General features: G+C 47.3%; 4 protein-coding genes across 4 annotated transcripts; 1 reads left to right on the top strand and 3 right to left on the bottom strand.

The window, feature by feature from the left end:
• Nucleotides 1–66: 66 nt before the first annotated feature.
• On the bottom strand, nucleotides 67–1,998 carry F5B22DRAFT_572924 (uncharacterized protein). Its single transcript, XM_047973179.1, has one exon. The coding sequence runs from the start codon at nucleotides 1,529–1,531 to the stop codon at nucleotides 161–163; it is 1,371 nt and encodes a 456-aa protein (XP_047833451.1). The 5' UTR covers nucleotides 1,532–1,998; the 3' UTR covers nucleotides 67–160.
• Nucleotides 1,969–5,516, bottom strand: F5B22DRAFT_644163 (uncharacterized protein; the record flags this gene model as incomplete). Its single annotated transcript, XM_047978385.1, has 9 exons — nucleotides 1,969–2,239; nucleotides 2,326–2,505; nucleotides 2,593–3,060; nucleotides 3,128–3,463; nucleotides 3,515–4,121; nucleotides 4,168–4,692; nucleotides 4,747–4,954; nucleotides 5,026–5,377; nucleotides 5,437–5,516. 9 exons carry the CDS (start codon nucleotides 5,514–5,516, stop codon nucleotides 1,969–1,971), a joined length of 3,027 nt encoding a protein of 1,008 aa, XP_047833450.1.
• Nucleotides 5,517–7,242: 1,726 nt separating this feature from the next.
• On the bottom strand, nucleotides 7,243–9,099 carry F5B22DRAFT_596809 (uncharacterized protein). Its single transcript, XM_047974270.1, has 7 exons — nucleotides 8,375–9,099; nucleotides 8,253–8,325; nucleotides 8,194–8,205; nucleotides 8,034–8,133; nucleotides 7,817–7,972; nucleotides 7,672–7,751; nucleotides 7,243–7,591 (listed from the first exon to the last, which is right to left on the bottom strand). Exons 1-7 carry the CDS (start codon nucleotides 8,705–8,707, stop codon nucleotides 7,494–7,496), a joined length of 852 nt encoding a protein of 283 aa, XP_047833449.1. The 5' UTR covers nucleotides 8,708–9,099; the 3' UTR covers nucleotides 7,243–7,493.
• A 322-nt stretch (nucleotides 9,100–9,421) lies between these two features.
• Nucleotides 9,422–12,034, top strand: F5B22DRAFT_596803 (amidase signature domain-containing protein). The gene is made up of 10 exons (XM_047974269.1): nucleotides 9,422–9,751; nucleotides 9,811–10,079; nucleotides 10,141–10,242; nucleotides 10,291–10,335; nucleotides 10,388–10,443; nucleotides 10,492–10,555; nucleotides 10,614–10,988; nucleotides 11,052–11,169; nucleotides 11,234–11,353; nucleotides 11,416–12,034. The coding sequence occupies exons 1-10, from the start codon at nucleotides 9,652–9,654 to the stop codon at nucleotides 11,772–11,774; spliced, it is 1,608 nt and encodes a 535-aa protein (XP_047833448.1). The 5' UTR covers nucleotides 9,422–9,651; the 3' UTR covers nucleotides 11,775–12,034.
• The last annotated feature ends 2,650 nt before the right edge of the window (nucleotides 12,035–14,684 follow it).

Below are 14,684 nucleotides of genomic sequence, written 5' to 3'. Positions count from 1 at the left end.
ATTTATTTTCTTATTTGATATTTCTTTTGGTAATCAAAAATTTTTCCCCCCCCCCCCCCCCCCCCCCCCCCCTTTTTTAGCTGTAGTTTTAGCCAAGATGCTCTTACGCAAACCACTTCCACACCTCGCCCTTGTCACAGAAAAGCACCTACGTACATAGTCATACACGCGAAGCTAAAACAACCTGTGCAGTCCCAAGCAGGACTTGTAAAAACCCAAGCCCTATAGATGCGACCCCGAAGCCGAGAAGACAAATGAAAGTCCAATAGCGCAGGTGGTCTCTCCGATCGTAGAAAAGCGTGCTGAAATCATTAGGGCTCTGAGAGTCCATGAACTCATTGATGTGAAGGAGCTTATGCCCAAGCATCGGGAAACTAACACCGATCGAATAGTTGGCCCGCAAGGGAGGCGATGCGAGATAATCGAAAAGGGGGTGGTGGTGCCACCCTTTGGAGCCTTTCCCGCACATACTCTGCAGTATACGGTCAGATGCTACATCTTTTGGCCATGTATCTCGAAGCAAGGCCCGTGCCGCTCTCCGGGAGTTTCGATCCTGGCTGAAGATTATGCCGAAGGTTATTAAAATTTCTCGACAGAAGTTATCAAAGGGTCTATCCACGACTTGATCATCGTCATTTTGCGACAACCCACTATCGGTGTCCTTTTCATGGCTGATAAGACTTCTCCGTGTCAGTACTTCTGTTCTCAAGTTTGTCTGGTAGTCGTCATACCTGTTCAAGAAGTCTGTCGAGTCCGGCGACGACAAACATATAAGAGCGCAGTATACTGGGTGCTTAAATAGCTTGAGAACGCGCGTTCGTTCGTCAAAGTCCAGGTGCTGCACTGAGGAGTCTACCCACTCTAGCTTCACTTTCCCAACCAATCTCAGATTTGAGAAGAACACATTCGAAGCGGTAATCGAGGCCTTGGTGCCGACGGAGGACCTGGAGTCGGCAACAGGAGTTACTGAGTGTTGGCGTGGAGCTCGCTGCCCAAAGCACGCCAGGAGCTGTGGAAACGAGAGCGCTTTCAACTCGTCGTCGATCGCAGCAGAGCTTGGATACACTGGTTGACTCCTAAACCTCGTAGAGACTAGGTTCATTGAGGACGGATACATTGAAATCGTTTTGGGAGTCTGTGGCGGTCTAGACTTGTAAAGCAGTGTAACCCAGCCACATATGAGGAATATGGACTGGCAACAGCTCGTCAGATTCTCATCATCATCAGACGCTAGCCCATGGGCTTGTTGAAGCTCTTGAGCGATTCTGCCAAGGAAACTGCTATTATCCGCAGAGCAGGCCAGAAGAGCGATCCAGTGAATCAGTTTCCGAACAGATTTGGCGTCGACCTTGCCTTCACTCCCGAGAATCGGGCTGAGAGTGTTAAGCAAGTAGCTACTTTCTATTGAGAGCTGGTCTTCCAAATGATTGTCAAACCAGTATAGGCAGTGACGATATAGTAACCTTTGTTCTGTAGTAGCATCGCGATGTATTGTGAAGATTGGGACTTCAACTTCGTTTAGCTGCATCATCTGCTGCCAATAATACCAATGGCAACTATAAGTAGGTAGAGTGCTTGGGGACAGTGCAAGATACTAAGAATTACAAAGTGCAAGTACCAAGGTGTTGTGTCACCTTCTCCAATTTATACAGAGCGGGAATTGCGCAGTCGGGTAGGTACATGGGAAACGCAAACTTGGGTGGCGGTGTTCTAGCCCCGAAATCAACCCCAAAGTTGGGCATCAGGCGTTCCTATGTAAGGTATGTAAGGTGGAGCGTATTAGGCTTTCTCAGCCTTGGGCTCAAGGTAGCATTTTAATTTCAATAGAAAGTTCAACTACCTGGTTTAGCTTTTAATTACACTAATAACTAGTCACTTTGATATCTTGTAATCCTCATCGGACAAGAGCGGATGACAGAAACAAGTCGAGCATAAGTCTCACTTCATTTGCCTTTTCATTTGCCTTTCTTATCTATTAAATGGATTAACTAGGCTATCAAACAGTTTATCTTCATCATCACCCTCATCGAATTCCTTGCCCTGTCGTAACTTTCGCAGAATAGCCTCAGCTTCACCTCGCAAGTGCTCAGGGTCCTGCATATCTGCTAGCGCAAGGACTTCCGGCGATTCTGGGCACCTTTCTAGAACCAGAGCTTGCCTTCGAAGAATACGGGCAGCTTCTCCGCTGCCATCTTCCCCATGTAGTCTCGCGATCTTGAGACCTTTGCTAAGTGCATCCCTAGATACGTCTTAGTCTATCGAATCCTTCGTGTACACACTTTACTGTTTCCATCAGAGGCGCTGAATGGTGAAATGGAGTCTTACATTGCTTCATAATAGTTCTTCAGCTCCGTCTCGATGCAACCAAGCTTGAAGTACGTAGCTGCTAATTTCATATCACTCGGTGTCTGCTTTAGCGAAATACGAAGTGCATGCGTCAGGCGTTGACGAGCAGCTTCGTAGTTCCCCCTGCCCAACTCCGTACCACCCCATGTGAAGTTGATTCTATAGCGTTTCGTAAGCTCAAGCACCTTGAGATCCAGAGGGGTTTCTCAACATGACATGTGTCGAAAGACTACCAGGTATGCGTACCTTACTTGTAGATAGTGCTCCGGTCCAAACGGCGCATAGAGCTCCTCGCACAGCTTGTATTCACGAAGAGCGTTTTCGACGTCGCCTTTTGCAAAAAGCACACGTCCAATACACAAATGAACCAAACCTAACATTGCTTCTACGCCTGGGCGACCGGTACGTATTGCCTGGGCTCGGCGGTAGTAATCCAGAGCGGTGTCGAGGTGTCCTTCGGCGAATTCTACGGAACCGAAGTTGCCGTATGTTGCTGCAAGTTCCTCACTGTCAGGCGGCAGTAGTCGTTCGCGTATAGCACAGCTTTCCTCCAACACCCTTCTCGCATTACCAATTTCATTCAATTTGAAATAGTTGCTCATGGCGGAATTCAGCAGCTGCGCATAATCAAGGCTATCTTTGTCGCTAGATGAATTGATCGCTATGTCAAACATCTCTAGACCTTCGCGTTCAGAGCCACACTCGTATAGGTGCCTGTTTTCGGGGGTTCAGCAGTGATCCACTATATATTTAGGACCGGACAACACGAATGCTTACGTACCATACACAAGCAGGCATAAGATGTTGAAATGTTTGTGGCGCAACAACAGCATGGCCGGCTCGCTTGAGCCAAGCATACAAGGTGGCGAGGGAGGTTGCATGATGAATATACGTTTGGCATGCTGTCCACTCGTTATACATATGATGACCTTTCTTCCTCGCAGGGAATGCATGGTCAACGAGACTTGATGCAGAGTCGAAGATCCGCTGCCTCTCATCTTGAGACAGATCTATCTGGAACAGAAACGCAGTCTGGACAAGTCGATGGATACTCAGCTTGTCTCTTCGTCGATCTATTAGAGACAGCTCCCTTAGAGCCTCAATCGCATCGTCTAAGCTATCTTGAATTAGTAATGATGACTGTAGGTAGAACGAGGACACTACTAACTCATCTTCATCGGCACAGAATGAGAGATCTCCCTCCGCAATCGACGAATTGAAGATAGCCTCCGGGATTTCGTCCGGCTGAAGGCAAGAGATAATTCCCAAGAGCATGAAAGAGTGTTTATTCTTGCGTGCCTCTGCGAAGCTCATTTCCCAAAGTGTAGCAAGCGTATGACCGGCGATAGCAGATGAGTTGGCTTGGATATTATGCGGCCGCCGTCGATACTTTCCAGCAAACCTTGAAATATCATCCTCTAGCTGCTGATGTTTGATCAGTGCGACAATCTGTTGAATTCCAAGTACAAGGCCGTCCAGCTGGGCAAGGAGATAGTCGATGGCTGTTTTCTCTTCCACTGACATAGTAGAAACGATACTGGTGACTTCTTGGCCCTCTTCTACTACATTCGGAAGCTCGTGCAACAGCCTCAGAAACAAGGTTTCGGAATCTGAGGACGATAGGGGCTCAACCATTCCGAGCCTCCTGCGACACAATTTTGCTTGTGCAGGGTAACGTGAGGTGACGATGAGCGAGCCTTGGCATCCAAACGGAAGAAATCTCTGTATTTGAGCGTATTTCTCCATATTGTCGAAGATCAAAAGCCAGCTTTTGTCTCGGGGAAGTTAGCACAGATTCAAACCGCAACAATGTGTACTCACCGGTTTCCCTTAGCCACTGATGAACCAAAGTCAAATGATGATCGGGATCACCATCAATTTTCACATCAGGAAGACCAAGCGCCAAGGCAATTTTTGTGAAGCCTTGTTGCAAGTGTCCCTTAGACTCGGCATTGACCCAGAAGATGGCGTTGAACTCGTCGAGATGCATTTTGGCATATCTAACTGCTATTTCGGTTTTGCCGACACCACCAATACCACAGAGTGAGTAAATCCTCAAGGGATCTTTCTCGCTGTCAGCATCCTTGAAATATCGGTGCATAGTAGCCAAGAGGTCAACATGCCCAACAAAATATTCTGTTCTCTCTTCGGGTAGCAGATAGATTGGAAAAGAAGCTGTTGCAGCCAACGCTCGTGGTTCAAGATCGGTCCTTTGAAGATGTGATTCGATGACGTTTACCCCTAGCTCACGCAAGCGACCTAGGTAGTTGATGGAGTCGTCTATGCGACAGAGAGTTTCTTGAAACAGTTTTTCAAGATTAGGTTGATCTTTCTGAAATAGGTTGGCTTGACTTCGTTAGCGTTAATTGCTTCTTCTTGTTCAAGATGAGATAGACTTACTCTGTGGTGGGTGGTCGCGCGTGTACTTCACGAAATGGCTCCATAGTAGAATGAGATCCTCAAAAACATCAATGAAAGTGAGGCAGATCTCGTCATTTTCATCGGAAGAAATGCCATTCGAGTATCTTGCCATGAGAGACAAGCGCCGTTTGATTTTGGCGATCATGCTCTCCAAGCTCCTTGATGCGTTGGTGCCGTCCCTACAAAGCTTTTGGCCGGCATTAGTATAGCATTGTTGACAAGGTCAGCTTCGATAAGAGCATGAGTTTGTCAGCTTACTTTGACACAAAGGTACAACAGTCCGAATGCCAACGTCGACGTCACTGCATTAGGCATCATTGCAGCAATGAAAATTGCGAGCAGCTTCTTAATTGAGCTCTGGGTTGGGCGGATTTGATCGACAAGTCTGGATAAAAGAGTCTGTTTGGCCTCGGACTTTGCCGCGTTCTCCCGTTGAAGCTCCTCTAGACCTTTAATGAGTTTCTCGGGGGAGTCATATCGAACTACTGTTTCGTAATCGGTCTTATTGAGCGTTTTTTCACATCGCTCGAGGGCTCTAGCCCAACGATTCGCATAAGTGGTCCTGGAAATGTTGTCCACCGCTGTCCTCTCATCTCTCCCATCTTTTGAACTATTTGCCTCTCACATATTAGTGTTCGAGACTGGCGAGTAGAAGCTAGGTGAGCTTACAGCTCTCTTGACGAGACCGATGAACCGCCGCTGCTACCGCGTCGGCTTTCGAACTCTTCCCGCGTTTCAGCGGTAGCCATGAAGGAATGAACCACTTGCGGTGTAATCGGTTTCGGCTATCGTGTTGAGGAAGTGTCCAAGGATAGAGAGCTTTTCGGTGTTTACCTGTCGGTAGAGACGACCTGATAAGCCATCTGTGGCATTCATTTGTCGAAACGATGCTAAGATGATTGACACTCGTTGCTACTACGGCTGATAGGTGGTTCTATGGTCTAGGATAAAATGCACTTTTAGATGCCCAACAGCTCAAGTACCGAATACATCTAGAGGTACCTGGGAGGACTCAAAATACCCCAAATATGCTGGGCCCGGGGTATTCCCCATGGGTGCCTACCTCGCCTACCTACTAGCGCTGCGTGGCCCGCGAACCAAGAACGGAGACGAGGAGACTGTTGCAGAGCCTCCCTAGTTCTTAATCTGGTTAGGCGCACTTCCTGGACGCTGGGATCCTTGGAAGCTGGAAAGTTGGAGACACTCGACACCACACTGAGCAATATGCGTAAGCCTCACTCAAGGCTAAGCGAGGTTGATTGTGTGTGGCCTCATGACAACCTCTTGTCACTTGCAGCGAATGAAGGCAAGACGATTGTGAATGCACGCATATGCCAGGCAGCTGCAGGGACGTAGAGAGGCAATAATCATGCTCTGTGCTTATCGACCCTGCTACAGCCGACGTCAATGACACCACATGTTCGTCGTGGACTAGGTACTTCAAGCCCGAGGATATTTCAACATCGGCCAGCCTGCTTATACCACATGATCTGACATGAATTCAAAAAGGCGGTGTGGTAGGAGAAAAAGGCGGCGGCGATGTTGTATTTTCCATGGCTTTTGATGCAGTCTCGGAATAGAGCCATCAGCCTTCGCGTGAGTACTAGTCAACTCACCCGCTGCCCTTTCAGCGAATGCTACGTTCAAGATCCTTTGTGTAGATTACATAGGGATCACATGTGTGCCCAGCTAGAGGCACTCTAACGAAAGAAATAATTTGCCTTCTGGCTATAATTGTATTGAGATTAATGAGCGTACAGCGGCGTAGTGTGTTGCATTCCAAAAACGACCGTGTCCCCTGCTCCTAGATCCTCCCGCGAAATATCCAATGACCTCGATCTGCCGGGATCCATCTACCAACATCATCATAGACAGGCAGTCCCGCAGATTCAATAATGGCCGGGGGTGCCGCGCTGGCTAAGCTCCAGCATCGCCCGAGTCGGCAAAGTACATCAGTCCTGGGTGGACACCGACCATGACTTGGTCTCCGTGCGAGGCGGGTTGCACGACGAAATTCTGCTTCCAAGGTCGATCTCGAACGTCTCCATCGGATAGTTCGTGATGAGCGAGAACATTGCTCCCGCCTTTATCAAATTGAAAGGCTGGCACTTCGGCAAACGAAGACATTTGGGATAGGGTTGTGGGCGGAGCTGGTAACATTGTGTTTGTGTGAAACGATATAGATCTCGTTGCGGTTTGATGAATGTTTTGAGCAGAAATTTTGGAAAAAGGATTCAAGAGCGGTGAAATCACTCAGGTTGAAGTCTGAACTCTTTTCAAAACAGGGCAAGAGTGGCTTCTTATAATTAATGCTCGGGCCCGAGAGGAATGGCGTGTGATGCGTTCCCCTGTACTAGGTAGGATGCAATTTTGTCTCTTCACATGAGAAGTATCGGCGTTTGAACCTCTATTGGTTATATTGGATCTGTAACGGCTAGATAACAAGTAGCATATCCAATGAGTGTCATTTAAGTAACTGCATTATCATATTTCTCTTGTAGAATCTGGTTTGACTGGCCGCTATTACCTATCTGGGAAAATAGTGACTCGCTTCCTTCTACCTTGTACTCCTTGAGAATTTGATTCGTCTCACAACACTACGTACAGTTTACAGTCAAGAACCTCAGAAATTAACATTCTGCACCAGCACCACTGTTAGGCTACAGAGTGACCTAGCGATCGAAGCAAAATTGATGTTCAAAATACAGGCCAGGGAATGCCCCATGCTAGAGCTTCGTAATAACAATCGCGCGCGTCTCTACGCTGTACCGAGTCGTCAGGCTGATGTCCTTTTCAGGAGAGAGGAACGATGAATGTGGACAAACTACACACAAATGTCAATCTCCGAAGTCCAGCAGAACTATGTGCCAAGGAATCAATCTATTTTCAACATTTTGGACTCACATCTAGCCTGATTTCCCGCTGCAGAATCGTAGGTCACGAAGACCCAGGCCTCGTCACGAGTCATTGAGTTGAGATAGTACCTAAATCGAGCAAAGTCAATCGAAGTTAGTAGGCCAGTCAGACCGATGTACCTATGTGGTCTTACCATTTCTGATTTGGGTTATGGTGCAAGTAGAAGGATTCGCCACTGCGATCCGGACGGATTCGGTCACAGGCTACTACATCAGCTGGTTCAATAGACCTGAAGTCGCAGAGGGTCAAAGGCTGGTCCTCGGCAACAGGCAAAAGACTTCTCCAGAAGCTTTTGAATACCATTAGCCCATGTGAAACATGTAAAGCTTTTCCAAACTGCAGCTGCATACTTTACCATGCGGAAGCGGTACCCCGGTCGTAAATATCTCTCAAGATCGTTCTTGATAAGCTGATTCTTTATCATAATTGGCCCACTGACGAATGTGTAATCTGTCGAATTTGAAGTCAATCATATGTACAGGGCTGTTCATCGCGAGAAGGCCATTCTACCATTGTGAGCTTCTGAAGTCGGGTTAGCATATGGAAAGCTCATTGCACCTCTTACGTACCTTTGATAGTGGTATCAATTTCCAGCTGGTTGTTTAGGTTCCACACGCTGTTCTCTCGGTGGGTTTTGCGTTGCTGGAAAGCGTCTAGTGAGATAAGGTCACCAATTTGACGGAGAAAATACCTTGAAGTCCCAAACTAGAATGTGTTCAGCGTCAAAAAACGTGGCGAGGGCTGATTGAACATCCTTTTGATACTCCCTGATATGTTCTAGGGTAGTAAAGTCGACAAGCGCTGGTGGGTGATGAACAACCTTAAACCCGCATTCCTCGAGTTTAAAGTCGTCCTCTTGACCACGGATGTCAGTAATGTCAAGAAGTTGTGTCTGAAACTCAAGGTTGGTGACATTCTCTGGATCTTCATCTCTGTCAGGCTGAGAATACATGAAGAATGGTTTCTCAGTGGTCCACTTGTCCGACCGTCTGAGAAACCTGACTTGGCCGTGAGTGTCTGCCATGGTTGCGTGATCAACAGCGAGAAATGGACGAGTATGGCTAAGATGTGGAAGATGGTGACCACATAGATGTTACTGGATTTCCGGCCATTTATCTAATTTCACAGCCGTACCAACAGAAAAATAACTATAGTTTAAACCCCTATGCCCCCTGGGCGTTGAGGGCATCGGGGACATTGGTCAAGTTTGGCTTCCCAATCGAGGCGAGTGACAAAAAAGTAGGCACACCCACCCAGCTTACCCTAATGACAACCTTAGCTTTACAACGTTCGAAGTTACCTAAGCAATCTAGTAAAACAGGAAATATTATAATAATTACTTCATTAGTAAACTGGTCTCTGCTAAGTGTTTTAGTAAAAGATTTGTATTTTTAACATTTTATTTAAGAATTATATAGCTAGTTAGAAAAGTAGAGTTTAGGGGCTGTAACTACTTTTTTGTCACTCGCCTCGCCAATCCAACGAGTCTAGTCGACAAAGCTCAAAGACTCTTCGTCTACATTATTTTTTCTTTTTGACAATAAGTGCGGCTTTCAAAGTGCAGCAGAGTGCAAAGGATTCTTGCAAGCCTTGCTTTTCCTGCCTTGCTCAGTAGGATTCCACTCATGCTCTTGTGGCGGGTAGGATCATGCCGGGTGTAGCGGAACTGCACATTTTGGTGGGGGTCTCCGAGACAAAGAGCGGGGTCAAAACGCCCGACAGCCTACAACGGGATGTCGGGATGTCGAGTGGCGGAGGAACATGGGTCCCTTCGGTTTCAAGGCTCGAGGTACTGATCTTGTACTGTAGTACAAGGGAGCCACCTACCTACTATGTAGGCCTAACTACGAAGAAGGCTTTCGAGCTTTGAACTTGCATTTCCCCCGACAACCCATCCCTTGCACTTGATCAGTCCGATGCCCCAAGGTGGTGAAGAGAAATCCTCACAAGCACGGCCATGATCTGAGGATGAATCTATCCATGAGAAGTCTATCGAGAAATCTCCCAAGATCCCCAAAGCTTTTCCCTGTGCTCTCATGTGCACTGGCCATGGCGTGGGTAGTAAACGGTGAGTATACCTCCTCTTCGCCCTTCGACGACCAAGAGCTCAGACTTCGCTTGAATTAGTTCTTCGTCAGCGACCTGGCTTCAACCCCTTGACGGCGACTTTGGCCGACGTTTCCCGATTGTTGGACGAAGGGAGTCTAACAAGCGTTGATCTCGTCAATGCATATATTGGGCAGGTCGAAAAGCACAACAAGAACGGCGCTAGACTGAACGCTGTTCTTTCGCTTGTTCCGGAGCAGACTGTTCTTGAAAGTGCACGCAAGTCGGACCAAGAAAGAGCCGCAGGCAAGCCCCGTAGTCGTTTACATGGGATTCCCTTCCTAGTCAAGGTACCAAGCTTCTTCATCCCTATGCAATCCGGTCGGATCTTAATAACCAAGCACCCAACAGGATAATTTGTGGACGGACAAATCGTTCGGCCTCCCAGTCACATGTGGAGCCCTTGCCTTCAAGAACACGTTTGCAAAGCAGAATGCTTATATTATTCAGACGGTTTGACTGTGCCTTTGTGTTGCACCTAGCCCTACTGACCTGTGGCAGCTTCTTGACGCTGGCATGATCCTCCTTGGGACAGCCAATCTCTCAGTAAGAGCCACACCCCTCAAAGTAGTCAATGCACGATTAACCTGTGTGTTAGGAACTCGCCAATGCGAAAAGTACCCAAGTATGGGGCGGCTGGTCTACACTAGGAGGGTACGTAGACCTCACATATCATCTATTAGACCTAAACTAAGTGACAAGACAAACCCAATCACCCTATGTTGATGGGGGAATAGACCCGACCGACACACCTCTGGGCCATAGCGTAAGCAGATAACTTCCTCATTCTGGCGGTTGCACGTGCTGATTTAGCACCCGACCAGTGTCCAGCAGGTTCTTCATCCGGAAGTGCTGTCGCTGTGGCAGCAGGAATGGCGCCTATAGCAGTGGGAACTGAATGTGATGGATCCATCATGATGCCAGCCGATAGGGCATCCATATTTTCGATCCGATTATCTCCCACCCCTACATTGACTTCGGGCTTGTTGAGATATAATAGCCTCGGGGATTCGGTGGGATGGATGGTGAAGGGCGCGGAAGATGCTGCCCTCATGCTCAATGTTGCTCTTGGCAATGATGACTATACTAAATACCTAGGTCAATCCTTCAAAGGCCTTAGAATCGGGTTACTTGACCCAATGAAATGGCAGCCAGGTACGGCTATTGTCAGACCCAATGATGAGTACAATGAACAGTTCGTAAGTCGACCCTCTAGCCCACAGGCAAGGACGACAGCATTATGAGCTAATCGTCCAATCTAGATGTCTGAGTTCAATGCCATGGCGTCGAAGCTTGAGTCTGCGGGTGCTATCATCCACCGTGATATTGATCTTAGACGATGGACTGGAGAAGACCAAGACATGTGGAGAGCTCTCACCTGTAGGTATACACTTCGCAAAGCATATCTCAGAGATTGGAATGTTTGAATCTAACTGTCATCAAGATCATGACTATGGACACGGGTTCGTGGAATTCACCGATGGTCTCATTGACCCGACCGTTCGAACCATGTCCGACCTGATCGACTTCAACAAAAAACACGCAGAGCAAGCTATGCCGCCGGGTAAGCTGTCCCTTTAAAACACGGAGGCCATACTCCCCAGATAGCTGATGATACTTGGACAGACAATCCCGGTCAAGACATCCTCGAGAAGACTGTCGCCAACATGAACTCGCTTTCGACTGAGCAATACGAGGAGTACCAAAGTACTATCCTTAATCACACCAGGGACATCGGCGTTGATGCAGCCATGAAACGATACGACATCGACGTTATCATGGGTGCGCCTACGGGACGGTCAGCTACAATCTATGACGCTGGAGGATATCCCGTTGGTACGCTGCCTTTGGGATATGCCAAGTTCAATGGGCGCGCCTTTGGGCTCTCCTTTGTAGTACCACGAGGGAGGGAAGATCTCCAGGTCAGGGTTATGAGTGCGTGGGAGAAACTTCTCAACCCGCGGAAGCCGCCGCCCAAATTGTAAAGGGAGACGGGGCCATACATGCTGACGTTAGTCTTTGGTGGCGCGCCCCCTGCGCTGTCCTTCTCACACTTTGCTTCCGTACTTCTTATGAGGTAGACATTCTCCCATCAGGGACATTATGTATCATAATCAAATAGTCTGCGCGATTCCGCTCTTGAATGGCTAATCATGAATCCGGATACTCTATAACACAAATCATTGGAGTTATGTTCTTGCCGTTCTAGAAAGCCTCGTATCACAATCTAGCTCTTCACACAACCCCCTTTCGATCCCAGCCCAAGAATTCTTCTGCAATGTGCTAGGTTGTCCTATGGGCAGGTAATAATGCTGCGTTATGTCGTTACTTTAAATGATAAAGCGGAGGCCTGGCTGTTACGAAGTAGGGGGTAGAACCAACAAGGCCGCCGTACCGCCACGGGCTACCATGGTAAGTTAGCATAGGCCCTCGAACCGGGTTCCTAATGTTGCGTATCCCCAGAGCAATATATCTATGCTCAATTTTTCAAAAGGGTACCCGGCGAGATCGTACTCTCTAGATCGCTTGCCAATTATAGCCAACTGTTGTCAGTACTCGATTCGCCTCGACAGCTACGAGCTTGCAAAAAGGGGCTTTAGCATTAGCCTCTCAATACTCACGATGTTTCTCCTGAATGCGAAGATACTGTATAACGGCCGTGGGGCCGTAAGCCATGTGTTGGGTAGGGATTATACTGTCACTGAGTTCCTGGAACAGCAGGCATTAAACGATACCTACCACCGCGATCTACGAATGGTCTGACGTACAATAAGGGCTGAAGGTTTAGACACGTCGAAATCACAAGGCGAGGTATCCTAACTCAAGGACATGTCTGGAAGCTTAGACCTCCCATCGATACCTCTAGGTTTCCAGAATCTCCAATGCTTGGTAGGTAAAGGTAGCCTGAGCGGCCCAGTCCGACGCAATCTTCAGCTCCTAGCAGACGAGCTACCGTATAAGCCGTCTGTATGAGAAGGTTTGTCGCTATATTGACTATAGCGACATAAACTCATTTGCGAAGGAGTATCAGTGCCATATGGCTGAGGAAGTGGCAGCAGCGGTAAGCAAGGGCAAGTGCGTACGATTGGCGGCGCTCTGGAACCCAGCCCAGACGAACACGAACCGTACCATGGCATCTTTGTCTGCGGTCGTGGACCCGATTATGTGTTCACGGCTTTCCAAGAGGGCGAGGCTAGCGATCGTCAACACCTTTCAAATGATATCAACAAATATGTGTCGATAGGAGTTAATTTAGTGACGGATAAGGGTGACATGCCGTTGTTATATACCCGGTGGTGGCTCTATGGCCTATACGTCTTCTCTGCAATTCCTAGTATCGATGTTGTGTTACCCTGGCCGAGTAGCATGTAGTTGTAGGCGAGGCATTATCGTACAGTACAAAGAGAGCTATTGTTGTCCCTTTCCACTTCGCGCTTTCAATTATTATCTTGCGAAAGTCATATATCATATTAGCGATTGTAGCAGGTGATTGCAACCTGCCCGCCTGACTACGAAATATCTCCCTTTAATAAAGCTTTCGAAAGTGTCAAACGGACTTAGTTGATTAATATCGACTTCTCTTGCAGGAGTCTAGTTCTAAATCAAGGAGCAACTTCCAAGTTGAGATCGAAACTGGCTAGGAATTTGAGATTACCCTCTTTCTGACCCGTTAGTTTCAAGGAAAAATCGATGCCGCAAAGACTGAATAGAGGTCATACGATCTGAACATGGAAGGGGTCACCTTGTGTAGCAAATGAATCCTGCTGCAACAAAATTCTGGGTCATTTCATGCATCCTCATGTACTCTTAGCCGTGTGGCCATCAAGACCGAACGTAGTTTACTATGGTCAGTTACGTACTACACTGAGACTCTGTATAGTCTATCCCAGGCACGAAGGCTTTAATACCTTCGTGCAACAAGTATTATACAGTATCTCCATTTCAGTTCTCACATCAATATCCTCCCCCCCCAACCCCCCCCAACCCCCAGCCCTAAATCTCTAGGGAAATCCTTCAGTTTCCTTCTATGAGTCAAAGAGTTTCTGTCATGAGTGGGTGTCTCTAGAGTGAAGCTGAATCGTAAGTAGGCAGCACCTAGGTAGTAATAGATAGGCCCAATGTATGGGTAAGGGCTTAATAATATTGACTCCTAGCCTTCCTAGCACTCAAGGGCCCTATTGCCTTCATATATACCCGACTATTGAGCTATATCCACACCTTTTGGGTAACTTCTGTCCTAGTGCTATATTGCTCATGGCAGTTTCATCCCCTCTAGTGCGAGATTGCTACGATGTATGCAGCTTGAGACATAACTCATACTATAATTTGATATTGGAAATGCATCTTACCGAATACTTTTCATGACAAGCTCTATGCTTAACTATTCTACGATTATAAAATTGACTCTAATTCTCAGCCAATTCGTCTCCAATGTCTAGCCCATCCACAATGCTGTCTGTTTTATATTTTAGGTCGTGTATTTATCAATGCTCATCTATAATGCCTTCTCCGTCTTTATCACTTTTCTCTCTGTTTAAACATCTGGCCGCATTGGGAATTCTGCCGTTATGGCCACTGCGTTGCGTTGTATTCAATTATCATTATATAGCAAGATTTCTTCTCATTTAACCATCGAGTTAAATAGAGAGTGTCCTCCGAGTTCACCTATATATGGGTATAGTCTTGAGTGTTGTATATAGTGAGTAATACACGCCATTTTTAGAAGGTTTTCGAGGCAACAACTTCATATTTACTTCTGAATGTATCTTGTCGTCCGTGCAAGCGGAGTACCAAAGATAGAACAGCATACTTCTCGTTTTACGTTTACAAGCAGAAAATGTAGTTCGCGTTTACCAGCGGGGGTAGTGCAAGCTGTTATAAGCTGTTCATGATCT

The sequence above is a fragment of the Xylaria bambusicola genome, assembly GCF_022495145.1.
Source record: "Xylaria bambusicola strain CBS 139988 unplaced genomic scaffold F5B22scaffold_9, whole genome shotgun sequence".
Classification (NCBI taxonomy): domain Eukaryota; kingdom Fungi; phylum Ascomycota; class Sordariomycetes; order Xylariales; family Xylariaceae; genus Xylaria; species Xylaria bambusicola.
Note: the sequence above shows the minus strand (reverse complement) of the source record. Positions and strands in the feature narration are given on the sequence as shown.